This window comes from Asterias amurensis, chromosome 14 (genome assembly GCF_032118995.1).
Source record: "Asterias amurensis chromosome 14, ASM3211899v1".
Taxonomy (NCBI): Eukaryota; Metazoa; Echinodermata; class Asteroidea; order Forcipulatida; family Asteriidae; genus Asterias; species Asterias amurensis.
In genome coordinates, this window is record NC_092661.1 from 18,443,814 (window position 1) to 18,467,545 (window position 23,732).

General features: G+C 37.9%; 1 protein-coding gene across 1 annotated transcript; it reads left to right on the forward strand.

Moving 5' to 3' along the window:
• Positions 1-531: 531 nt before the first annotated feature.
• Positions 532-20,604, forward strand: LOC139947579 (popeye domain-containing protein 3-like). The gene is made up of 5 exons (XM_071945520.1): positions 532-972; positions 7,214-7,841; positions 11,182-11,293; positions 16,225-16,621; positions 18,132-20,604. Exons 2-5 carry the CDS (start codon positions 7,291-7,293, stop codon positions 18,146-18,148), a joined length of 1,077 nt encoding a protein of 358 aa, XP_071801621.1. The 5' UTR covers positions 532-972; positions 7,214-7,290; the 3' UTR covers positions 18,149-20,604.
• Positions 20,605-23,732: the final 3,128 nt, after the last annotated feature.

Here is a 23,732-nt window from a genome sequence, read left to right on the forward strand (position 1 = left end):
CTGCCTCCCCGGGGTCATGTGTGTCGTTCCCCCACACCCTCTGTCCACTTCGTGTAAAGGTACCTCGTGTGGCCATACAAAAGTTAAACCTCTAAATGTCGGAAGCGCTTTGAGACACCCCGTGAAAAAGCGCTATATAAAACCCGTGTATTATTATTATTATTAGACTAATTGAGGTTCAACTCCCTTGCGGTTATCCTCCATGCCACTTCCGGTGAGGTTCGGGGACAGTTTGAGGCTTTCTCATGGTTTGAGAAGCAATTACATCAATAGTTTTCAATATTTGTACCTTTTTTTTTAAAGCAGGACAATTGCAAGAAACTATGAAATCCTCAGGCTGCTTGCAGTTGTTGATATTTGTTTTCTGAAGTCGCCGTGACATTACGGTGGCAAGGGTCGGTGTAACATGGAATGCCGGCCGAGCTTGGCCGAGAAGGCAAACCAATATAATTGGTTAAACGACTGTTCGTCTCTACAGCAGTCAGCCACATCCGAGATTATCCAAATACTTCCCATAGCAACTGCATACTCTGGAGTGAATATGCTGAAGCAACCTTCATTGGCTGTATCTCCACAGCTTCGATATCAGTAGAACAGCGGGAAGGGGGAAGAAACGACAATATTTGCTTAACTAGTATCAGTGAGACCCATCACTATCATCTGAAACCCATCAGTGACAACGCTGAGCAGTCATATAGAATGTTTGGACGCAAGCATCTTTAATGAACAATCGCGTGGGGGAGAGTTAGGGGTGAAGGTTCAATGCTTTGTCACGGTTTACGTTTCATTTCTCTTATTGACTGAGGGTATATACTGAGAGCGGGAAACGAACGGATTTGGCGGGAAAGCGACGTGGTGGCGAGGAGAGAAATCATGATTGTACTAAGATCAGACGATCATAGTTCAATGATGAGTTTGTCATCATAGTATAAAGCAGGAAGCTGGACGTTGAGTGACAGTGCTTTTTACCAGGTACGTAAAACAAGCCCTACGGGATGCGGGCATTGGGGGACTTGTCAAGTACAATCTTAAATGATGAAAATTATGGACAAAATTCCTAAAAACAATCAATTAATGACTGATAGCAATGATCGCATAATTTACAAAACAGGCATTAACTTGTAATCTGACACGACTCACGGGTGGAGAGCCTTTTGCTGACATAACAAACAAACTACATGTTTTCTCATAATGAATTGCTAATTCATCCAACATTTTTAATGGTTGGAAAACAATTATTTCAACGAATGTTTTGAGTCATTCCAAAGATCACACGTAAATATATCTGCAATGCACTTTATGGCACGCAATGTTACACGTGTATTATATTTCCTTCTTGCATGGTTTGCTGAATACATGTAATATTAACATCACAGCTAGAGCAAGAGAATGAGAGAATGTGAGTGTGGCTGGATAGTGCAGGCCAACTGTATGTTGCAATTGTTTTCAACTCACTTAACATACCGTGCCATCCTTATTCCCGTATTACTTTTGTATCGTTAAAAGCAAAGCTGAATGGGTCGAGGGTCTCTCCTCGTGCAGTTCTAAAAAGTTAAACTTTGCCAATATTATTTGAAATTTCAAAGAAAAACTGGAGTTGAAAACATTAAACAATTCAAGAAAATTGTGAATTTAGAAATGTAAATATTAATGTTAAAATGTTATGAGTTTGTTTGTGTCACGTCAGACCCATACACGGCAATAGATGTGAGACTTACATTGGATAAGGGGTTGATTTGATAACGGGCACGATATGGGACAGTGGATACCCCGCCCCAATGCCCCCGTACCTTAAGGAACACGTTGCCTTGGATCGGTCGAGTTGGTCTTTGAAAAGCGTTAGTAACCGTTTGTTATAAAATGGATATGTCTAGAAAGATATTTTAAAAATAGAATATAATGATCCACACAAGTATCACTCGAAATTGCGTGGTTTTCCTTTTACCTCGTCGACCAACACGGTCGGCCATTTATGGGAGTCAAAAATTTGACTCCCATAAATGGCCGACCGTGTTAGTTCGCAAAGTAAAAGGAAAACCACGCAACTTCGAGGCAAATTTGTGTGGATCATTGTACTCTACTTTTAAATTATCTTTCTAACCTTATGCATTTTATAACAAACGGTTACAAACGCTTTTCAAAGACCAACTCGACCGATCAAAGGCAACGTGTTCCTTTAAACACACTTTTTTCCTCTTGTACTGAAAGTACTCCCACTAAAATTATGTGACAATTTCCTAACAGTCCACGAGCGCACAGCAATGACACAAGAGGGGGGGGGGGGATGCCACTCACATATTGTGGATTTTAAGAAGGAACTCAACTGTAACCGTTTTAATTTTGATTAGTTATTTATAGGCCCACCTGTGGGAAATGAAACCAAACTCAATCAAATCCAAAGACCGAGACTAAAATTAAATCAAAATTCTAATAAAAAGAGGTTGACGAATCATGTGTTTAAAAAATTACCCTCCTTATTACGGCATAATGTAATTACATCGGTGGAAAGTGGCGAGACAAACTGTTTGTTCATTGATGGATAACCTTTAATAAGCGCACACGATTCGACGAACATTCTTAATTATGGAACCGAAACAGCATCACTCGAACACAGGTTATCGAATTTATAATAGAATACAACGACACGATAACCGTGTCTTCCTTGTGAATGAATTGATTGTTATTGTACAACCATAGGAATCGGAATAAACCGTTCACAAAGTCCACTTTATTAAGTATATTGTGGTGTTGTTTTAAAGGCAGTGGACACTATTGGTAATTACACAAAATAATTATCAGCATAAAACCTCACTTGGTAACGAGTAATGGGGAGAGGTTGATAGTATAAAACATTGTGAGAAACGGCTTCATCTGAAGTAACGTAGTTTTCGAGAAAGAAGTAATTTTCCACGAATTTGATTTCGAGACCTCAAGTTTAGAATTTGAGGTCTCGAAATCAAGCTTCTGAAAGCACACAACTTCGTGTGACAAGGGTGTTTTTTTTTTTCAATAATATCTCGCAACTCCGACGACCAATCGAGCTCAAATTTTCACAGGTTTGTTATTTTATGCATATGTTGAGATACACCGAGTGGGAAGACTGGTCTTTGACAATTACCAATAGTGTACACTGTCTTTAAGTACATGTAGGCTACTCTAATATTACTAAGATTTTTCTTCTTCTAAATTATTGCATGAACAATAACATGTATCTGTTAGATGTATGTCCAAACCCGGAATCAAATACCAGCGTGGAACACTCACTGATCTCTATTATACCACAGCTGGGAGCATGGTCATACTGACAGTATAATATAGAGATCAGTGGGTATCATATGGGTATACATTCAACTGCTGTCAATCTAATAAGAATTTTCCCTTTAAAGAGTAAAATAATATCTGGATTTACCTCACCAGATTATTTGTGTTGATTTTCTTCTTGAATTCATAATCGGATGCTTTAAGATTGGTTTCAAGAACAAAGTAAAATGTAGTATTATTATTACACCTTAGGGCCTAATATTGTTAAAATAAACAATTCTGTAAGATTTGATACATCCACGTCGGCGACCCTTAACTGTAATGATAGTCTGGGCCGAAGATGCTGAAGGCATAAATGAGAAAACAACCCGAAATGGCACTATTGACGTTCACTCGTTACTATGACAACCGAATTATACTAAAATCTTACAGGACTTAGAGACCTGTGTTTTTCTGTGTCTTGGGGGACTTCTCTGATAATCATATTAAAAATAATCAGTGCATATTTTGCTTTGCGCAAAAATGTATCAAATCGGCTAATAATGACAGCTGTTGACATTTTGCTTACGAATACATTATGTTTTGGCCTTTTGGAGTTGCCGTATTGCAGTGATTTTTTGTTAGGGAAAGTGCAGAAACAAAGTTATGAAAAAAGTTCAGCTATTCATACAACACAAGTCACTTTTAAGAAGGAACGATTTGTCAATTTGTCACACAGTATTTGTTGAATTTATTGAATGTTACTTGTAACACTCTGACCAGCTCCTATATTGGGCTGTGCTCACATCGTTTTCAAGCAGGTCATTCAGTATCACACCTCACAGCGGTGTGACCAGGTAAATTACCCATGAAATTGGGTACATCCTAATAGTCATGGGGAATCACATGTCTCAATGTTTTTGACAAGTTACATTAACAAGTCAATTTAGTAGCAGACCCAAATGGGTAAGAATATATCATATTACTTAATTGTATTAGGAACCAAAGAGGGTGCTGGCACGAAACACTCGGTCACAATTTGAAATATACCTAAAATAAAAATGTTAATGACGTCGAATCTTTCTTTCTTGATGTGTGAAATCGACACAAACATTGGTAAAGAACCTATGACGAGCTACATAAATTATTTTTAAAATATTAGCTCAGAAATGGCTACCACAGAAAAGACACCATTTACTGACAATTGCGAGTAATTTTGTTTTTGGAATGGAAACCAGCACAGATCGAGCATAGAAGAATTGCCTACTCCACAGAAAAAAAAAATAACCCTGAAAAAATATTTATGAATAAATAATATAAAGATGAGTTTCTGCATGGAAAGTTGTATTCATTTTCCCGAGGACACTGATTTTATGTACGCAACCAAGCGATGTTTCGACTGAGTGTAGATATAGGGCAGTGAGTCCAGTTCCATGGAGTTATCTCTTAGTAACCATGGCAACGAAGCCCCTTCCATAACAAACACCTTCTTGCCGGTACATATTAGATTCCAAGATGTCGGCCTTTTAAGATAAAAATGAATTCCGGTTGGATTGGGATTGAGAGCTCGGTGTTATGGAAGTAGGTTAAATATTTATGGTGAAGAGATTCTGTTACTCGGTAATGCGCTAAAGGTTATCATTGCTGCCTGAAAATAACTGTTTAAAAGGTATAAAGCTATAAGAGAAGCAGTAAAGCCCATATATTGAACATTATTTACCTATGTTAAAATAGCACTTTGAAACTGGACCAACGTCTTAGGCATACATCAATTTTAACAACTCAGCGTCTCTCCTTCCATATATACAATCCCACTGTGTTTTCTGTGTCCGTTTAAATGTGCCCGACATCGAAACACGCAGCAAGGATATACAACTATTTGAAAAGATATTGCAATTCTTTTTTTAACAGTTTTACCCAAACTTATTTTTAAGCTATACACTGACATTGCTTATCCTATAAGAACAAAAAGAGGATGGGGGAAGATTGCAAGTTTTATATAAAAACCAGGGCGACATCATGGCACAACATTATGCAGTATACCAGGTTCTGGTATCCCGCGAAACGATGGCTTTCTCAAATTATATGACCAAACAAACCACTTTACAGGTAAAACCTACACTCTTCACTTCTATAGGCCATCAATTTCACAAAACAAACCAACCGTTATCGGTTTGACAGCCAGCTCATATTTGTTAAGATATGCTACAGAGTACCTGGCTGAATTTAATCGCTGCTGATAAAACCCAATACGTATATACCGTTGGATCAAACCCCAAGTGCCTATACCAAAGTCCACACAAAGTTTAGGTTTGTGTGCTGAAGATGATTGGTTTCAAGGGTCGAGGGTTAACATTTAACTCTACAAGGAAATAATGGTGGATGGAAAGAAGGCAAGACGCCTATAATATCAACCCCCAAATGGTCAACGTGGTGTACTGTACTTAAAGGAACACGTTGCCTTGGATCGGACGAGTTGGTCTATGAAAATCGTTTGTAACCGTTTGTTATAAAATGCATATGGTTAGAAATTGCGTGGTTTTCCTTTTACCTCGTCGACTAACACGGTCGGCCATTTATGGGAGTCAAATTTTTGACTCCCATAAATGGCCGACCGTGTTTCTTCGCGACGTAAAAGGAAAACCGTGAAATTCCGAGGCATGTTTGTGTGGATCATTATATTTTACTTTTAAGTTATCTTTCTAACCATATGCATTTTGTAACAAACGGTTTCAAGCACTTTTCAAAGACCAACTCGACCGATCCAAGGCAACGTGTTCCTTTAAATGGCTCATGGGATTCATTTATGTATTATTAGCGAGTTGAAATAAGGCATCACCTGTGGGTTTACAAATCACAAGCAGCTATTTATACGAATAAATGAAAGGTCCAACACTGATGTGTAATGTTACACTGTATTCCAAAACATCTCATGAGATTTTGAAGACATTTCGCGATAACCTTGTCATGTGAATTTAGATGTGGGTAATTTTGACCACAACCAGAGTCAACTCTGACCCTTAAGTATTGTTATGGATATCATTCCACACCCTCACCACACACAGCTGTGTTGCATACACTGAGACATTCATTTATTCTATAAAAACACCGTGTGGATGTGTGTAAGTCCACATAGTGTTTCAAGTCCCTATACATTTTGTGGCACAGTGTAACGTTTAAACATCCCAAGGAAAACACCACAAACAACCCAAACACCCCAAACACCACAAACACCCCAAACACCCCAAACACCCCCAAACACCCCCAAACACCCCAAACACCCCAAACACCCCCAAACACCCCAAACACCCCAAACACCCCAAACACCCCAAACACCCCCAAACACCCCCAAACACCCCCAAACACCCCCAAACACTCCAAACAACCCCACCCCAAGATACAGATCATTTAGAAAACCGTGAATGATTGATATCACACTTCATCTGTGTATCGAGCTTGAAGACAAGACACAAGAAATTAGTACCTCGAGATTATATCTCCCTCCGGACACTACTAGGAGATAATTGCCAATTGGCTTGGAGTTGGTAGAGTGCGAGAACCAACCAGCGCAGCGTGTGGAAGACATACCTCTTCTGTCAGTTTTCAATTTATCTTGACACTCATCTCGTGTAAGTGTGGAGATGTAATGGGAAGATTTTAAAGGTCTTTGGTGATTTTTTTGTTTAATTGACTTGAGTGATCAAGCTTGGCAGCTGTGACCAGGGGACGTCTCACGGCCCACCGACACCCTAATTTGACATTTTAATAAATCAACCTACTTGCAATATTAGCCAAGGTTGAAAACGCATTGCAACTTGTGAAAATTAATTATTATAATATGGGCTATTTACGTTTTTCACCAACTGCATTGAAAACGAATTCTTCCTAAAAAAGTTTCGTATAGCCGTAGTTCAAAAACAAAATCTCAAAACTGAATTAAAGTAAGTGATTCCTTCACATTTTCTTTTCACAGATAACAAGAATTTATCTTTAAAGTGGAAAACACCAGGAGATACCGAAATCACGAAAGCCATATAGTGAAGCCTGAACATGTTGCTACTGTCCGGGTCAACCGCTCCGACCCCGGGTGACATCTTCACCCCAACAACTTTTCCATGGACTGGGATATCGCCAGGTGTGGATGCGGTCCTACCCGGGTCAGGATGCACCGGTCTATGGGAGCCCATCCAGAGCATCGTCTTCCAAGTGGCATGTCTGCTCTTCGTCTTAGGCTACCTTGCTCCATCCACTGGCTTCGCTGCCATGTTTGTCATGCACGCTTTCCTGAGCTTTGGTTTCCTCACTTTGTCCCTATGGGGTTTACTGTACATCTGCGCCATGGATGTCTTCGCCTGGAATCTTGTCTTCTGTCTTCTCAATATCTGCCATGCTGGGTATCTCGGGTACCAGGTCCGACCCGTCCAGTTTACAAGAGAAGAGAGGGACTTATACAATGCCGTCTTCAAGCCGTTCCAGGTGCCTCGTAGCGTCTATAGGAATTTATGTGACATTGGTAAAACTAGCTCCTTGAAGATCGGTGAACATTATGCTGAGCAGGGAAGGACGCCTTGCAATAGACTCTCAATTGTCATCTTTGGAAAGTAAGTGTATCAGACCTAGATACTAGAGTCATTTCATCGACAACGACGTTACAACAAATGCAAACAAAATGGCCACCGTGAAACAGTCATACGATAGTGATTCTCAACTCTTTTCCAAATGTTTTATATGATTGCAATGTAGTTACCAACACACTCATGGTAAGTTCCTCTAGTCTAAATCATTTGCAACATTACTTAGGTACAGTGAAATGAACACACCACCACCAGTCCTTCAAAAGACAAACACAATCAAACAAATACCGTTATATAGCTCCCTTTAAACAGCCAATAAAGGATGATCTCAAATATATAGAGTTTTCTAACAGCTGCAGTCCATCCAGGAAACATAAAAAGTATAACGAGTCTCTTACCTCATGTTAAACATGGTAAAAATGTTTTTTTTTCTCCAGAACGCCCCAAGCCAAATTTCTGAAAAACGTGGGGTCAAACAAACCCGCGCGACAAAGGAATCGTGACGTCAGTGGCGGCTATTTGGTGTGGAAATGCCAAAGCTGGAGAACTGTGTTCAAAACCAATAGGGGAAATTCGTCACTGGCGTCCAGGGTCATTATAATAGATGTTAAGCCGTTTTGACTCTCGGCTGAAAAATCCGTGCGGCCGGGTGCATTTTTGACTCGAGTTATTTATTACTAAATGCAAATTTTTAGAGTAAAATGATTATTAACCGGTATCTGCGATGTCTATTTGGCCATAAAAAGGTAATAGTTGACATATTGAGATCATCCTTTATTGGCTCTTTAACTTTTCTCAAATACAACCACATACAACAAGGCAGTATTTATGCATTCTCCGACATAAGGAAGATATATTTTACTCTTCTCACGGGAAATTTATGAGAGCTGCATTTAGTTTTGTTTATCGGATAGTTATTAGTGAATAATAGCGAATACTTATTTCATTTTGTAACAAAATAGTTTTGTAAACCCATACCGGTATAGTCGTTTCTTGTCTCACTGTGGTGTCGGGAAGCCCTCGATTTACTGTATCGCACGTGTCTGAATATTAAGGAGTTTTCCCCTGTCTTTGTTTCCGTGCTTAATTTAGACTCTGAAACATGTCAACAATAGTTCCTTTGAGGTTCTTACCCAACCAAGATACCCATTGATTTGATAACAACGTTGTTACCATGCATTTAAAGGAAAGTTCGTGGCGTTTCTTCCGTCCTACATACACGATTACAGATGAGAAGACGTTACAAGAATGGAGTCAATACTTTAGTCTCTCGCTTAATTCATCTTCTCTATTCAGTTAGCACGAATCCGGAGTCCAATTCCCGGGCGATTTTGTTAAAGGAGTTCAATCTCGTGCCTGGGTTACTGTTTTCTAATTTCCTGCTCCATGCTCGTGTTACAGTATCACTATTAAAGTAAGATAGCTGGCACCGGAATTAAAATAATCGCGGCTGGATACCTTTCAATTTCCAAAGAGATTTGAAAAACTTGGAAAGTGTCCACATTTTTAGTCCCTCTGGAGTTTTGGTAAATACAGAACATCTTTAAAGAGGTGGTATCATTTTGATTCTATCGAGAAAACAAAATGGGGGAAATGTCTGCCCTGTTCGTGTAAATATGATCTAGTTTGCAAGTGAAAAACTGACACACGCCTTTAACAATTCCATGCTGTTTTCATAACAAGCACAATTGCTAAAAAGTAAATATTTGCAGGTTGTGATTACGTTTTTTTTTTTTAAATCTAGACCATTCGAACGAAAAAACTTCTTCAAAGCAACAGTGATGTCTTTAAAAATAAATTATCTGATCCAGAGGGAAGTGCAAACACCCCCATTTTACTGCACTATTTCGGATTCAATGTGATTGGATTTTTGTGTGTGTATAGCTTTAGAATCACCATTAAAGTGTGCCAGGCAATTTTCCATGATGTAAAGAGATCTTGCACAGTTTCGTATGAGACTAGAAAGATTCGATACATAAAAGACGCGTTTGAGCGAGCACAATTGCAGAAGTTGGAGCCAGTTGAAACTGGAAACTCTCATTCTTTTGCCCTGGGAAAGTGTATTATTTATTTGGAGCAAGGACAAAGGGGTAGGTGCATAGACAGTTTTCTCATTACTGGCGCGCAAGGAGACAAATTACAGAAGATGAAAACAGTCATGTCAACATTACTGATTTCTAATGGATGTTAAATTTGCATCGGGGATAAAGAATATTAATTTTTGGTTTTTACCCATACACCGATGTGTGGTGAAAACCAAAAATTAAGTATACAGTGATATAACGCACATCGGTGTATGGGTAAAAACCAGAAGTTTATATTATTGATTTCATTAATTAAATTATTTACAATACATTATTTAAATATCAATTTCAGTGTTCAACAGTTGATTTATTTTGTGTAACTATCAGCACATTGGAAATTCATTTTACAGACTGGTGCCCAAGCATCCGCTTTAAGTAGTTCAATTTGTATTTCCCTGGGCAGGATTCCAGGCGACTCCCAAGGGACAAACTCCCTGCATGAACTTGTCTAAAAGTGTAATCTATATTATAAATCAGTTGGGAAACTGTGTAAGGTGCAATCTACTTTTATTTGCAGTCGTGATATGCACCTTTCCCGTGGCATCACTGAATGAGGCTGGAGATAACCCTTATGGCGTAATTACACTACATTGTGTGACGCTATACAGAAAACAAAATGGCCGATGCAGCCAACTGGGAGATCCGTCAACGAGAAGGAGTCCCGCCTTTTCAAATAAATTCCACCCTCTTTATTGAAATGCCTGCTTTAAAAACTTCCAGGAATTGTGTGGTCTAAAACTGCTCTCGACCACAGAGGCGAGCAATAACGGCATGCCCTATTAAGGTCAAACATTGCTGTCTACAAGACAGTTGCGGGATTAATATTGTGTATTAAAAGTGCAGATGATTTTTTAAATGGATAGTAAAGGTCGTGTGAACTTTTTGCTCATAAAGAGATGTTAGCCAATGACAAGATGCGCTCATGAAATTTAATTTATTGATTAAATTGTTAGAAAATACATAATGTTCCATCTAGGAAGCAACCACACTAAGCCACGAATATTAACCGTACGATTTTCCCCTTCCAAAAATACTTGTTTTACATTGGTGACTGCATATATTAAGATTAATTCGAGATATTTTTATTGAAGACCTTCTTAAAACCAAGAAATAATACAAACTGTTTGTTTTTTAACCTCAAAACACTTATATTAAAGGTGCGTTTTGTGTTTAAAATACTTCGGACCAATGACAGAGGTCGCTGGTATCCCTTCCACATCGTTCCTCTGCACGCAGAGACAACAATATTCATGTTATTTTTCTTCCTTTCTTATTGTTTACAGGGTTAAAGTATTTTCCGATGGAGATTTTCTTCACAACATCCAAGAAAAACAGTTTTTAGACTCGCCAGAGTGGGAATCATTCAGCCAGAATGAGACGAGCGACAATTTTCAGGTGAGACTAGTTCAAGTCCAACAAAAAATGAACTGCAACTATAAGATCACTCAAACAACATTCAAGCGTTCCCTGGATCTTGACAGATCTGAGCAAAAATATTTGATATTTGATATTTGAAATTTGTTGCAACCTTTAACACTTAAACCTGCAAGCACAAAAATAACAAATTTAGTCAGAGATGATTGATTGAAAAATTCAAATGAATGGACAATTAAACTTGGAGTAAAGCTGATGCTCTTTTAAATTAGGTATAGCAGGTTTGTGGAAGATGGATATAGCCCCATTAAAGTCTCGACGGGCGAATACTCATCCAGACTAGACTCACCACAAAGAGCATTCGATGTTCAACTATAAGAATGTTGGTTGATTTACTTTTTATGAGACAATTGGGCGCTGAAACATGCAATCCTGCGTTATTGTTGACCTGGAAATATTTTATTATCAAAATTAAAGTGTTTTTTTTTTTTTTGTCAATCGAATTGAAAACAGTTGACTACTTTAGGTCTTGACTATGATCTGGGACATGCCTCTGAATCCTTCTATTTAAATTATTCCTTTTAAATTTAATTATGTCAAGGAAAAAATATATGTCATTCAACGATTCATACTAAGATCAAATCATTTGAATGACGTATACCCATCAATGATTTCAGATATTTTGTACAATTGATTTCAAGAGTACCATGTGAATAGACTTCACTTTGAAGCGAAATGAAATGACTGAATTATAATAATTCGAGGACATCAAGTTACATTTAAAGTGTTCCTTCTTCTGTTCCATAAAATCAAGTGAACAATTGATCTATTGTAAATGACTAGAACGACATATTCAAAGCTAAATGCCAAGAGTTTCTTCAAAAGGAGCAACGGGAATATCTCTGAAAGCAGTCGTAGAAATGAAGACAAATTTAAAGGCACTGGGCACCTTTGGTATTGTCAAAGACCAGTACTCTCACTTCGTGTATCCCAACATATGCATCAGATACAAAATCTGTGAAAATTTTGACTCATTTGGTCATCGAAGTTGCAAGAGGATAATGAACGGAGAAAAATCCCACAATTGTTCCACAATATTTGATTGTTTTCAGATGCCTATTAGGTGAGAAATTCACTCGTTCTCAAAAACTATGTTACCTCAGAGGGAGCCGTTTCTCACAATGTTTTATACTTTCAACAGCTCTTCATTGTTTGTTACCAAGTAAGTTTTGTATGCTTACAATTATTTTGAGTAATTACAAATAGTGTCCAGTGTCTTCAAGATCTATCTTTTCCATAGCGGGAATGATCGGAACTTTGGCTGAGTGTATCATGTAGGAAACTTAGTATCAATCACTAATAATTTCCTTCATGATCGTATATGCTTTTACGAAGTAAGTAGATAACGGATCATATTCTTAAGTTTAAAAAGGGAAACATACAAAAGCAGTTTTACAAAAGCGGCTCATTTTGAAAATCCAAGATGGCGGCCCCATAGGGCAAAGGTTTATAATTATTATTGCGTGGTAAGGGTTTGTTATAATGTGCAACTTTGTAATGAAGCCACGAATGTAATCACTCAAAACCCAGGCTCTGAAGCCCAGCCGTTACGGACATCATTACTGCAATTAAGAGGCGGTAGATCTATCAACAAGAGTGTAATGTTTGGTGCATCGGGTCGCCGTATGACCAGCTGCTTCCATGATGCAGCTATGCACATCGTAGTCATGATACCAAAAAAGGAAACCCCATATCTATTGTAAGCAGCCCCATTGAGTTTACAAAAACAACATTGCATGCCATGATAAACCAAGCATGTTATACATACACAATTCATCTCAGCAGAAATATCAACCAAAACCCCTTTATAGTCGTTATCCTGTTAAGTTTTTTGCTTAAACAAATGGACTTGTATACGTAGGCAAAGTTTTCTGTTGTCACACTGTGCCCGTTATATACACTATCTGGTGGCGCAGTTTCCCCGGGAAACTTGTGTAAAAGTGATTTTAAAAACTGTTAGACTAACTCCTATACAAGTCTTGAGTTCAACGTCATTACTTTGCCGCAGCCATCTTTGATTAGTTCCCTAATTACCATCACGGCTTTGTACCATACACAAAGAGGCCAGACTATTTCCAAGTCAATCTTGGCTTTGGAACAGTCCGAGTACGATGTATGAGTGACTAATCTCCAGCACAAATGAAGTTTGCGACGATTATTTTATTTGAGTGAATGAGTCAGGGGTGCATAGTGGAATGATATTGAATGGGATCGAGGTTGTGTTTTTTTTCTTTTCTTTCCAATCTGGAATACCAAACACGCTTGGCATTCCCAGGTTTTTAGTAACTGCATGACGAGTTCAGATTTTCAGAGGTTTCACAATATCTTTAGGATGTTATTCTTATGTCAATAGAGTGACTAAATGGAATACCTCGATCACTTGGGGATTTAAGAATTTCTGGACCGTCTACAAAAATCCAGAGGGCATCAGTTTGACTTCTTGTTCATTAAAAAGGTCAGCAAAGGTGCCCTGGAAAATCTGTGGCTTGTTTGATGAACTTGTGTGTCTAGACTGAATGTAGAAGCGGCAGGTCTCTGTAAATACATCCACATGTAAGTTATTCATAGGGTGCTTTTTCAATTTCCCTTGTTGCGAACTGCTGCGGGTTGTTTTGACTTTTGATATGAATCTTGGGCGGAATATTTCAGTAGGTTATTGCTGTCTCTAGTGGTGTACTTTTCGTTGTTATGAACCTTTCTCGTGGTTAAGCCGTGTTATTCCGTCTTTAAATATAACCAATGGTTTCCATACATTAAAGCATCGATCTCAGTGCATTCCGTGGCTTAAAGACAGAGTGAAAGAATAAACGAAAGACCAACTCGGACGGGCCAGAAGAACATGTCATTCAAAATCATCACGTGTAGATCACGTTTATAATTGAAATACCCATTGCGTTTGGGAGAGCCATAATTATAAAGGTGTATAGGACCCAGTCTTTCTTGAAGATAAGAATAGTCGGAAACCAATGTTGTGAAATCTCTTGAGATCTATAGTAAAATGCAAATATACAATTTTCTTCATACTTAAGGATTGGATTGGTCTTTCCTCAATGTCCCTTAAGATTTCTGCATGGGGTAGGTACCGTTTTTGGACAATGGTTGAGTGGAATATTGTCCAGCCAGATATAAATTTGTACCATCTCTTTAAGACGGTTGCCTCACAGAGGAAGTTTGAAAGGATCCTTGAGTCGGAGAAACAACAATCCTCCTTTCGAGTGGCTCGAAGGGAAATGAGATACGGGATGTTTTCCTGTGGTTTCTTCCCCAATTCGTGTTTGTTTTAACGAGATATCCGAGTCCGTCCGACATGCAGACAGTCCTTGAGGACGTTTTGTGTTGAAACTGTTTAGTGATGGATGAACCTTGAGATTCGGTTTCCAATTTGTTTGGACTTTTTAAGTTATTTCTCTCCCACTCTGCCCTTGAATTTGTAATTGAAACTTCTAAAACCTGTCATAAACACAGGTAGATTAATTGAACCAAATATAAATGTCATGTATAGGTTGGCCGTCACTGGGCTCTTTCACCTTGCCACCGGGAATAGTGGCTAATGAAGACAAGAACAGATGAAAAGAGGTGTGGGGTGGGGATAACACGAAAACACTTCACTAAACCATGTGAGTGTCCATACTAACACTACATGGTCAACTTGACAGTTTAAACAAGGCGTATATAGGGCCTAATAAGGCACTACACAATGCTTAAAATATTTGTTCTCAAATTAAGGCGACACTAATCTGTTCTGAGAGGACAAGATGCTGTATTCTGAAACAGACAGAATTATAGACAGAAGTATAGAATTTAGAGATACACGTCTGGGCCGATAATCTTCATCTCACACCCACACACAGGAATTCTCCAGATTTTCAATGATGTAGCCACACGTTGTTAATCATTTACTCCAAAAGTGAAGGTTGTTCTACTCACTAATTAATATCTGATGATCACAATAACAGATGTTGACATGAGGGTCTGCGGTCAACACAATAACCTCGCCAGCGGTTCAACTGCGTCAATAATATAACGGATGGGTGGGATTCATCTGATGATGCTATCGGGGGGGGGGGGGGAGCAACACATTCAAAACGAGGGCGGTAAAGGTTGCTGGAAAAACATCTCTTTTGAGTTTATGTAATATTTGTAATCTATTTTGGGGTCAAGATTCAATTATTTGGTTCAGCAACTTCTTTGTGCTGGTTTAGATTGTTTTTCGGTGTCTGAACAATATTCCAATATATCTATCAAAAAAGGTTAAGAGAAAGTTGATTATAGGATTTGAGGCATTGCATGGTGAGGTATCAATGTATATTTGGTTTGCGGTAACACCATGTGTGTATCTACTTGCCGGGTAGAGTTGTTCTTAGGGAACTGTCTTGCTTTATTCTACTGCCGTGGAGTAGATAATCGGAGGTTCGGGAGACTTCTCACTTCTGAAAAGAACTGTCCTGTTTTTAACTATTACCAGGGCGGATGGTATAGAAATTAGACTGGACTACTACTTTAGCTTATAGCATCGTAATTAACTGTACTGCCGCGGCGTCAGTTCTGAAATTGGTCTCAACGTTTCGACTAGCTTGCTCTAGTCATCGTCAGGAGACTGTTAATTAATATTCATGGTTTTACCCATATACATCGATGTGTGTTAGCACTGTATACTCAGTATTACTCGGGTGGGATTCTAACCCACCTAAATTTAACATATATTAGAAAGTTAATTGATGGAGTAAACACAAAACAATCATTGATAAATGGAAATTTAATTCTTTGTTTATTTTTACTTTTTACAAAACTTCAGAAAAGTGATTCAGTATTTGATCATCAGCCTTGCATTAGACATTCCCTGCAAAAACACTATAGAGTCTTGAACAAGTTTCTTTTGATTGTTCCTTCAGGTTACACTGACTGCCACTACCTACTGCCGTTACATGTGCTGGCAACGTGATAACCTGAAACAGTTTCTAGAAACCCAGCCCTACCTAAAACAAGTCTTCAGTAACATCATCGGGACCGATATTACCAAAAAACTCTACCTCCTGACGGAGAGGAATCTCAACGATCGAGGTTCACGGGCTGACATCCGGTTACCAAGCGTTGCTAAGGAAGCCTCGCCCAACCATGACCTCAGAGGTCACTTGGCAGCCGGTGGGATGGGTGCGTGTGGAGTCGGGATACCAGTCCTTGGAATCAGTGAAAATCAGGACAATGCGCTCCAGGTGCCTTACAATCAGGAGTACGCTCGGCCTCGCCAAAGGACGGACACCAGTGACTCAGTTTATGAGAATGACAACGGTAAGAAGTGGTTTGATAGATGAAACAAACATACACGAGAATACAAATTTGAATTGCAACTGACGAAACAGTTGCCCATTCATGAGAACTATAAATAAGCACACTTTTATTCTTATCCAGTCGAAAAAACAACACCGACACGACAACACAACTTTGAAAAGGGAAGGCATGCATTTTTCCTTAAAGGCAATGTACTGAACGAGAGATCACCAATCCCACCGGTGTTTGTATTACGGTGACTCGACTACTATAAGCCACAGCACATTATGTCACCTTTAAATCTAAAACACAGACTTGTAACACGCACACAAACAAAAATCACCTTATTTGGTTTGGCTTGATTTGGTTTGCAGCTCAGTGTGGCATTATTATAATAAGAGTAAATACAAAGACAAAGGATGTTATTATGTTCCAATGGTCAACAATAGTATACCAATGACATTGGCAATCAATTTAAGCCTAGTTAAAAAAATCCTGTCAGGAATACCCTTTCCACATCAGCCAAAATAACAAAATCAATGACATCAATAAATGTTTCAATCGTGCCCCAAGACACGTCTGGCACCCGACTTCTTATCAAGCTAATACAACGAGGAAATTCATCATACTTTTACCTTGCATTGCGAAGTCTCGTGATATTTCTCGAACCAAATCCTTATAAATCAGCGCCATCTATCAACATAATTCATGGCTTTTCTTGTTCGTTTTGTCTCTGCGTGTCAAGCTATAATAAAATAATTTTATTGAAAGCAAGCACCGAGCAAATGTAGTTACACATTCTGGAGTTGCATTCATTAACTGTGATTCTGTGGTCAAGGTTGTGATTTACTCACAAGTTACATTGCATCTTGTGTATAAACACCTTGCACATAACGTTGCTATTTGAAGGGCGCTATTTGATAAAGTAAAACAGTAAAGTCAAATAACTTATTTATTTATTTTGTTGTTTTAAAAAAACAAAAAAAAGTCAAATAACTTATTTATTTAATTTGTTGTTATAAAACAAAAAAATGATAATAAAAACGCAAACGCCTGTTGTAAGTGTCCACTGCTAAAAGCATCACACACCGTTCCATCATCTAGATGCTAAACAGGCTTTGATGAGAAACGGGTATTTTTTACTTTTGACTTTACTTTCCTAGAGGATGACGAATATTTGTAATGATTGTCCAGATAGCATTTCGCAATATCAGTCACCATTTGCTGAAATCTAATCATTTCAGGTGCAAGTATTGTTCCTTGATACATAACTTGAACATTGTATTCGGTGCTTACGTCATTGCGTAGCACAAGAAACAAATAAGCACACACGATTCGGGTAATTCTACAAGATTACGTACAATATCGCATCCGTTACTGCGCGACCGAGAAATATTAGGATCATAAAAGACACAATGGTATCTTGTTTTTAGAATTATTGTCAATATATATTGGATATGTAATGTTGTTGTACATCTAACACTATTACAGTAATTATGATAAGTTAACTTCATTTTGTTTTCTTGTACAGGATACTCAAGGCGATAGTACATGGTGAACCCAAGTTAGCACTGGCCGTCTGGCTGTAGCAATGTGGGTTGGACACACACATCCGAAAACAGTGGTCAACCATTATATCGTCCCCTTGTGGTGCCCGAGAAAAATGCATAAGAAAAATAAATAAACCAACAACGAGTCGACTGTTACACGTACTTTATAAGCACAAGTCAAAAAAGCTAACATAAAATGCGTATATAATGACCACGTTATAAGCTTTCCTGAAGCTTTCAGATGATTTTGTCTCTAAAAGCAGCGTTGTAGTAATTTCCCCTAATAAAATTCGTCGACTTTTTGTGAACAGGCTTTTGGTAAGTTTTATATTAAATAAGCACAATTCAAATAATGCCTTGCTTGAGCAATTACGACTGTTTTGTACTATATGCCTTATAGCTTGTTTGTCAAGACGCTCTCGTCTCTACACGTTAACAAAATCATTTCTGAATAAAAAGTATCGTATTCATTGTATTCAGGGAAAGGTCTGACGAAACTTGAACAAACAAATATTTTAAACTAAATACTGGCTCATACAATAATACAATAATAAAGAGTTACAACATTGGCAGCCTGCTAATTTTGACAAATTTATTCTCTAAATTATCCCTAGTAAAATTTTCCGTCCAAGTGCTTTCATCCATACATTGTGGAAGAGGGGGGGGGGGGGGGTTGGTAAATAAAATAAGTAACCTTTATGATATTTATTTTTGTCTAAACATTTCTTGGAATACAATATACTAAACCCTCGGGATTAAAAAGTAAAATGTGGTTCTGAACGCCAATGCTGTACCTCACCTCAAATTGCCATACAATATTTGTATAAGATATATTTCAATGGAATTCGCCAATACATGGCTTAAAACACACTCAGGTACAGGCGGATTCTAAATTAAGATCGCTGTCTTCTTAGAATTGAATAATAAATGTGAATAGAAACAAAGCGAGACGACCTCAACGTAGAAGACATTATTGCGCAATTGCATCAAGAGGAACTTGGTTCCCTGTCTCAGAAAACACAATGAGTGTCTGCAGAGATAACTGTTATTTACACAGAGATTAAAAACAATAAAGCTATGACGTCATAAAATTGTCATAACGCTATGACGTAAAAAAATGGTAACCGTCATTGGTCCTCGTATTTGGCCTTGTAGAAAACCAAATTCCATGACGTGGGTATCAGAACAAGTTCCATGCTTCCCATTCAGTCGACACCAATGTCTATGAATATTGCACTCTGTTATTGTCTTATTATTCGTTTCTATGTACATAACCATGTTTCATTGAGTATGTTCAAATAATTCACTGATTCCATTACATAATCTGTATTTGGATTGTCTCACTATGCTTACTGAGGAATTTGAAGCTAGTTTCACTCTAATTTGCATATGAAACGAATTGAATCTTCAGTGAAATAAGTTAGTATACGGAATAGCTATACCCTGATTATTTTGGTCGCGTTCCTAGTATATGCAATAGCAGTAATAGCCATTGTTGCCCGTAATGCAGAGCAAGTCAGACCCCCATCCAGCCTCACGGGTTCTGCATAATTTCACCATAACGATGTCAATTGGCTATACGACAATGACATTTTGTTTATTCACCATGACTCGTTTGAAATGATTTACCATTTGCATAATTTCCTTCTAATTATATTAGTATTAATCAAAATGTATTCACCATTTGAATTTGAGTTAATACATCTATGTTCTACTGTACATTAGATGACATCAGAATTATGCTCTATGCGTGTTTGCTATACAACTGTTGTGTAATTATTATATTAATTTCTTATAATAATAAACACGTTTGTAAAAATCTTAAACAATAATTATTGCCACGTTATATATTGGAAGGTTACAGGAACACGTTGCCTTGGATCGGTCGAGTTGGTCTTTGAAAAGCGTTTGTAAAATACATATGGTTAGAAAGTTGTTTGAAAAGTGGAACACAATGATCCTCACAAATTTGCCTCGACATTGCGTGGTTTTCCTTTTACTTTGCAAACAAACACGGTCGGCCATTTATGGCTCCCGTAGATGGCCGACCGTGTTTGTCGACGAGGTAAACGGAAAACCATGCATTTAGAGTGATACTTGTGTATCATTATATTCTACTTTTAAAATATCTTTCGTATCATATGCATTTTATAACAAACGGTTATCAACTCGACCGATCCGAGGCAACGTGTTCCTTTAATCCTCTTTTAAATTTATTCAAAATAAGTTGCATGCTAAAAGATGGTTTGAATATTATATAATAACCAATCAGTTGCTTTCATAATTGCTTCAATAAAGCTAATAGGGTCGTTAACCCTAACCGATGTTTCTAGCTTACTCTCAGAGTTCAATCTATTTGGCTCTGTTCAAATTTCAAGGCGTTTTTATTTGTTGTTATTTGCCATAATCTGATTATTCCATATTGTGGTTTTTATTGAAGACTGTTACCGGGGACTTTTTCGTAATATTGAACTATTTTGTGCTTCAAATACAGATTTTTCATTAAAAATTTTGATAATGAGCAATAACTGTGTAGTTTATCTGTTTCTTGTTCGGTAATCAAATATATTTGAGAAAACATTTTAATGTAAATATTAATTTCAAGAGTTGTTTTTAACATTCAGATGTGAAGACCGCAAAATATCTCCGATAAAGATGCTGAATGCAACTATGATACAAAAAAAAGAATTTTTCAAAATTCACATTAACCTTTTGCTTAACTTTATTAATTCGTTTTTTGTAAAAACAAAAAACGACAATGAACGTATAAAAAAAAGAGGAGCCTTCATTTTAAAGGGACTGGGTACTTTTTGTTGGACAAAAGACACAATGTCCACAGATTTACATGAAACTTACAAAGTTTGAAGAAAATGGTGGTAGAAAGCTTCCCTGAAAATATTCCATGCTGAGGTGCTGTAGTTTTTGCGAAATGAGTAAAACAATGTCATGAAAATAATTTTCGTCTCAGTGATCATGAGACGAAAATTATTTTAGCATGTAAAAACGTATTTCCATGACATTGTTTTACTCATTTCGAAAAAAAAAAAAATACAGCACCTCAGCAACTGGTTTAATGTAAATCTGTGGACATTGTGTTTTGTGTTACAAAAAGTACCCAAATCCTTTAAATACTATTGTTTTACTTCCCACGTTTCTGAGTTTCGTAAAATGATGTCAAAAAACACAAATGCTAACATTTGATTGAAGATGATAATGTGCTTGCCGTCTTCGGAAAAAAAAATGCATCTTTGACATTTTAACTCACATCAGCAGATGTCAAAAACAAAATCTAGCGCTTCATTTCCAACACTCGAAGGATTTGCCCAGTGCCTCCAATGTGTTAGATTCATACCATAGTCTCGCTGACGGCGGAGACTTGTTTTATTTAGGCCAACTGAACTGAACACTTCGCAGAGAAAAATCCTGCGAATATAGAAGATTTGCGCACCTCGGACGCACACATGAAACAACAAACACTTGATACTTCAAGACCGTCATTCGGGGTGGATCCCACGAGCGGTCTGAGATAGAGCCATCTGATTGATTGAACAGGGGAAAACACCTGGTTACGTCTAAGCAAGACAAACACCAAAGAGCCGACTTATAACACCTTTCATCCTGCCCCCCTTGATCACTTTCTGACTTATGTTAGGGTACTGGAAAATAACATTTAGATCAGCTTTAAAATCGGGCAATTTTGTCTTTCTATTTTTGCAGCGTTCGATAGAAAACTTGTATATTAAGCCTTTGTTTCCAAACCTTCAGCTCCCATCCTCTTTGAGCTATGGTGGTTTTGATTGTCACATCAGATTGTCTGATTCCCTGAGTTTGTATGTACATTATCCTCTCGAAATAAGAAAGCACCAGGACATTTTCACCCAAGCCTCAGTATCGTCACAAGTATCCGTGTAAACAAAATCCAGATGTCATCTGCCGATGACACTCCAACAATTGCCTCATCACTTTTATTTACTGCGAACCTTATGGTCGTGACATCTGAAGGCCAACGAACTTCCCCACTCTAATCAGCTAATGGGAGATAAGTACTTTCAGTCGTGTGCATCTTGGAAATGAGTTTTCACTTTCATACCTGGTGAAAGACCTCGTTCACTTATATCATAAATCCAAAAATACTCCAATGTGTTTCCTTTTTCACCAGACGTCGCTGATGGCTTTATTTAATCTCAATCCATATGTTTCTCATTTTAAAATTGACAGCACGGTACAACATCACGCTATGTTTGAATGATGTAAATGCTTGGATTATGGGGTTTTGTATGTAATTTTTGTTAATATCCACTGAAAAGGAGACATGTGATTTTAGCACATCGTTGGATAAGATGTAATGTCATGCGAGTCGCTGATAATGCTATAAGCCTCTTTGAGATATGATGGACACACTACTTTAACACTATTTTGTTTGGGTATATTTGTCTGTATACCCCTCACAGTGAACTCCTATAGTGGTCATCATACCTCAAAAAGGCTAATTCAACACAAATGAATATATTTCTACGAGGGATATAACGAAATACCCAAATACTCATCCACCAAACAAAGAGGTACATGAACATTTTGCAAAAGCACTGAGCAGTCATACAGAAACCTGTAGGTTGAACACTGTACACGAAACTAGAAGGAGACAAAGGTTTAAACGTCCAACCAAGTATGAATTCATTCATCCGAACAAATCAACAACCCTGCTCGAGATTCAGATTCATTTATTTACAAATCTAGGCCAAGTATTATAAAAGGTCCCTATAATTTATAGAGTTTCTCTTCCCGTTCCTATTTTGTGTCTCGAGACATGTTCAATCTGCTCCATTGTGCACAGACAGTTGAAGAGATTTGGAATTGATGTCTTCAATGGAGGTCACAGCACGATGGATTATTATATTACATGTAGGGATGAAGGACAGGGTTAGACTAAAATATTCCCAACCATCTGCGCCACGAGTTTGGAAAACTAATGCCTCAAAAGTTTTTTTTAGATGTCTTTGAAAGACAGAAGAAAGACGTGCAGTGTTAATGAATGGTCGATCTGGGGCTCTTAGAGCATTCAACAGTTTATTTTTAAATTGGTGTCAAGGACTTTGAATAACAAAAATAAGGCATTTCAATCCAGTAGGCCTATGTCTTTACTTTTTGAAAAAAGTTTATGTAGGTAATGGGTTTTCGGCTTGTTTAAAAATGCATTTGATAACTGGCATAATGGCTGAAAATTCGACACAATTTGGCTTAGTTGCCAACATTCGGAAAAGGGGTCACAATTCGGTATGGTGTCCAACATGTGGCATAGTGGCCTGAAATTCGGCAGCGTGGCAAATATTTAACAGAGTGTGCAGAAATGGGCATGGTGACAAAAATTCAACATGGTGACCAAAACTCGGCAGGGTGGTCCGAATTCGGAATAGTGTTCAAAATTCGGCATTGGGGCCTAAAATTCGGCAAAACGGAAATTCCGCGTTTAGTTTTACTGGAAACAAACCGAAATGTCAATGACATTTTTGCCTGTCCCTTTAAACAGTTTGGATGTGATTTTTCAGCATCATGTGTAAGTCAACATGATTACTAGTAATGTC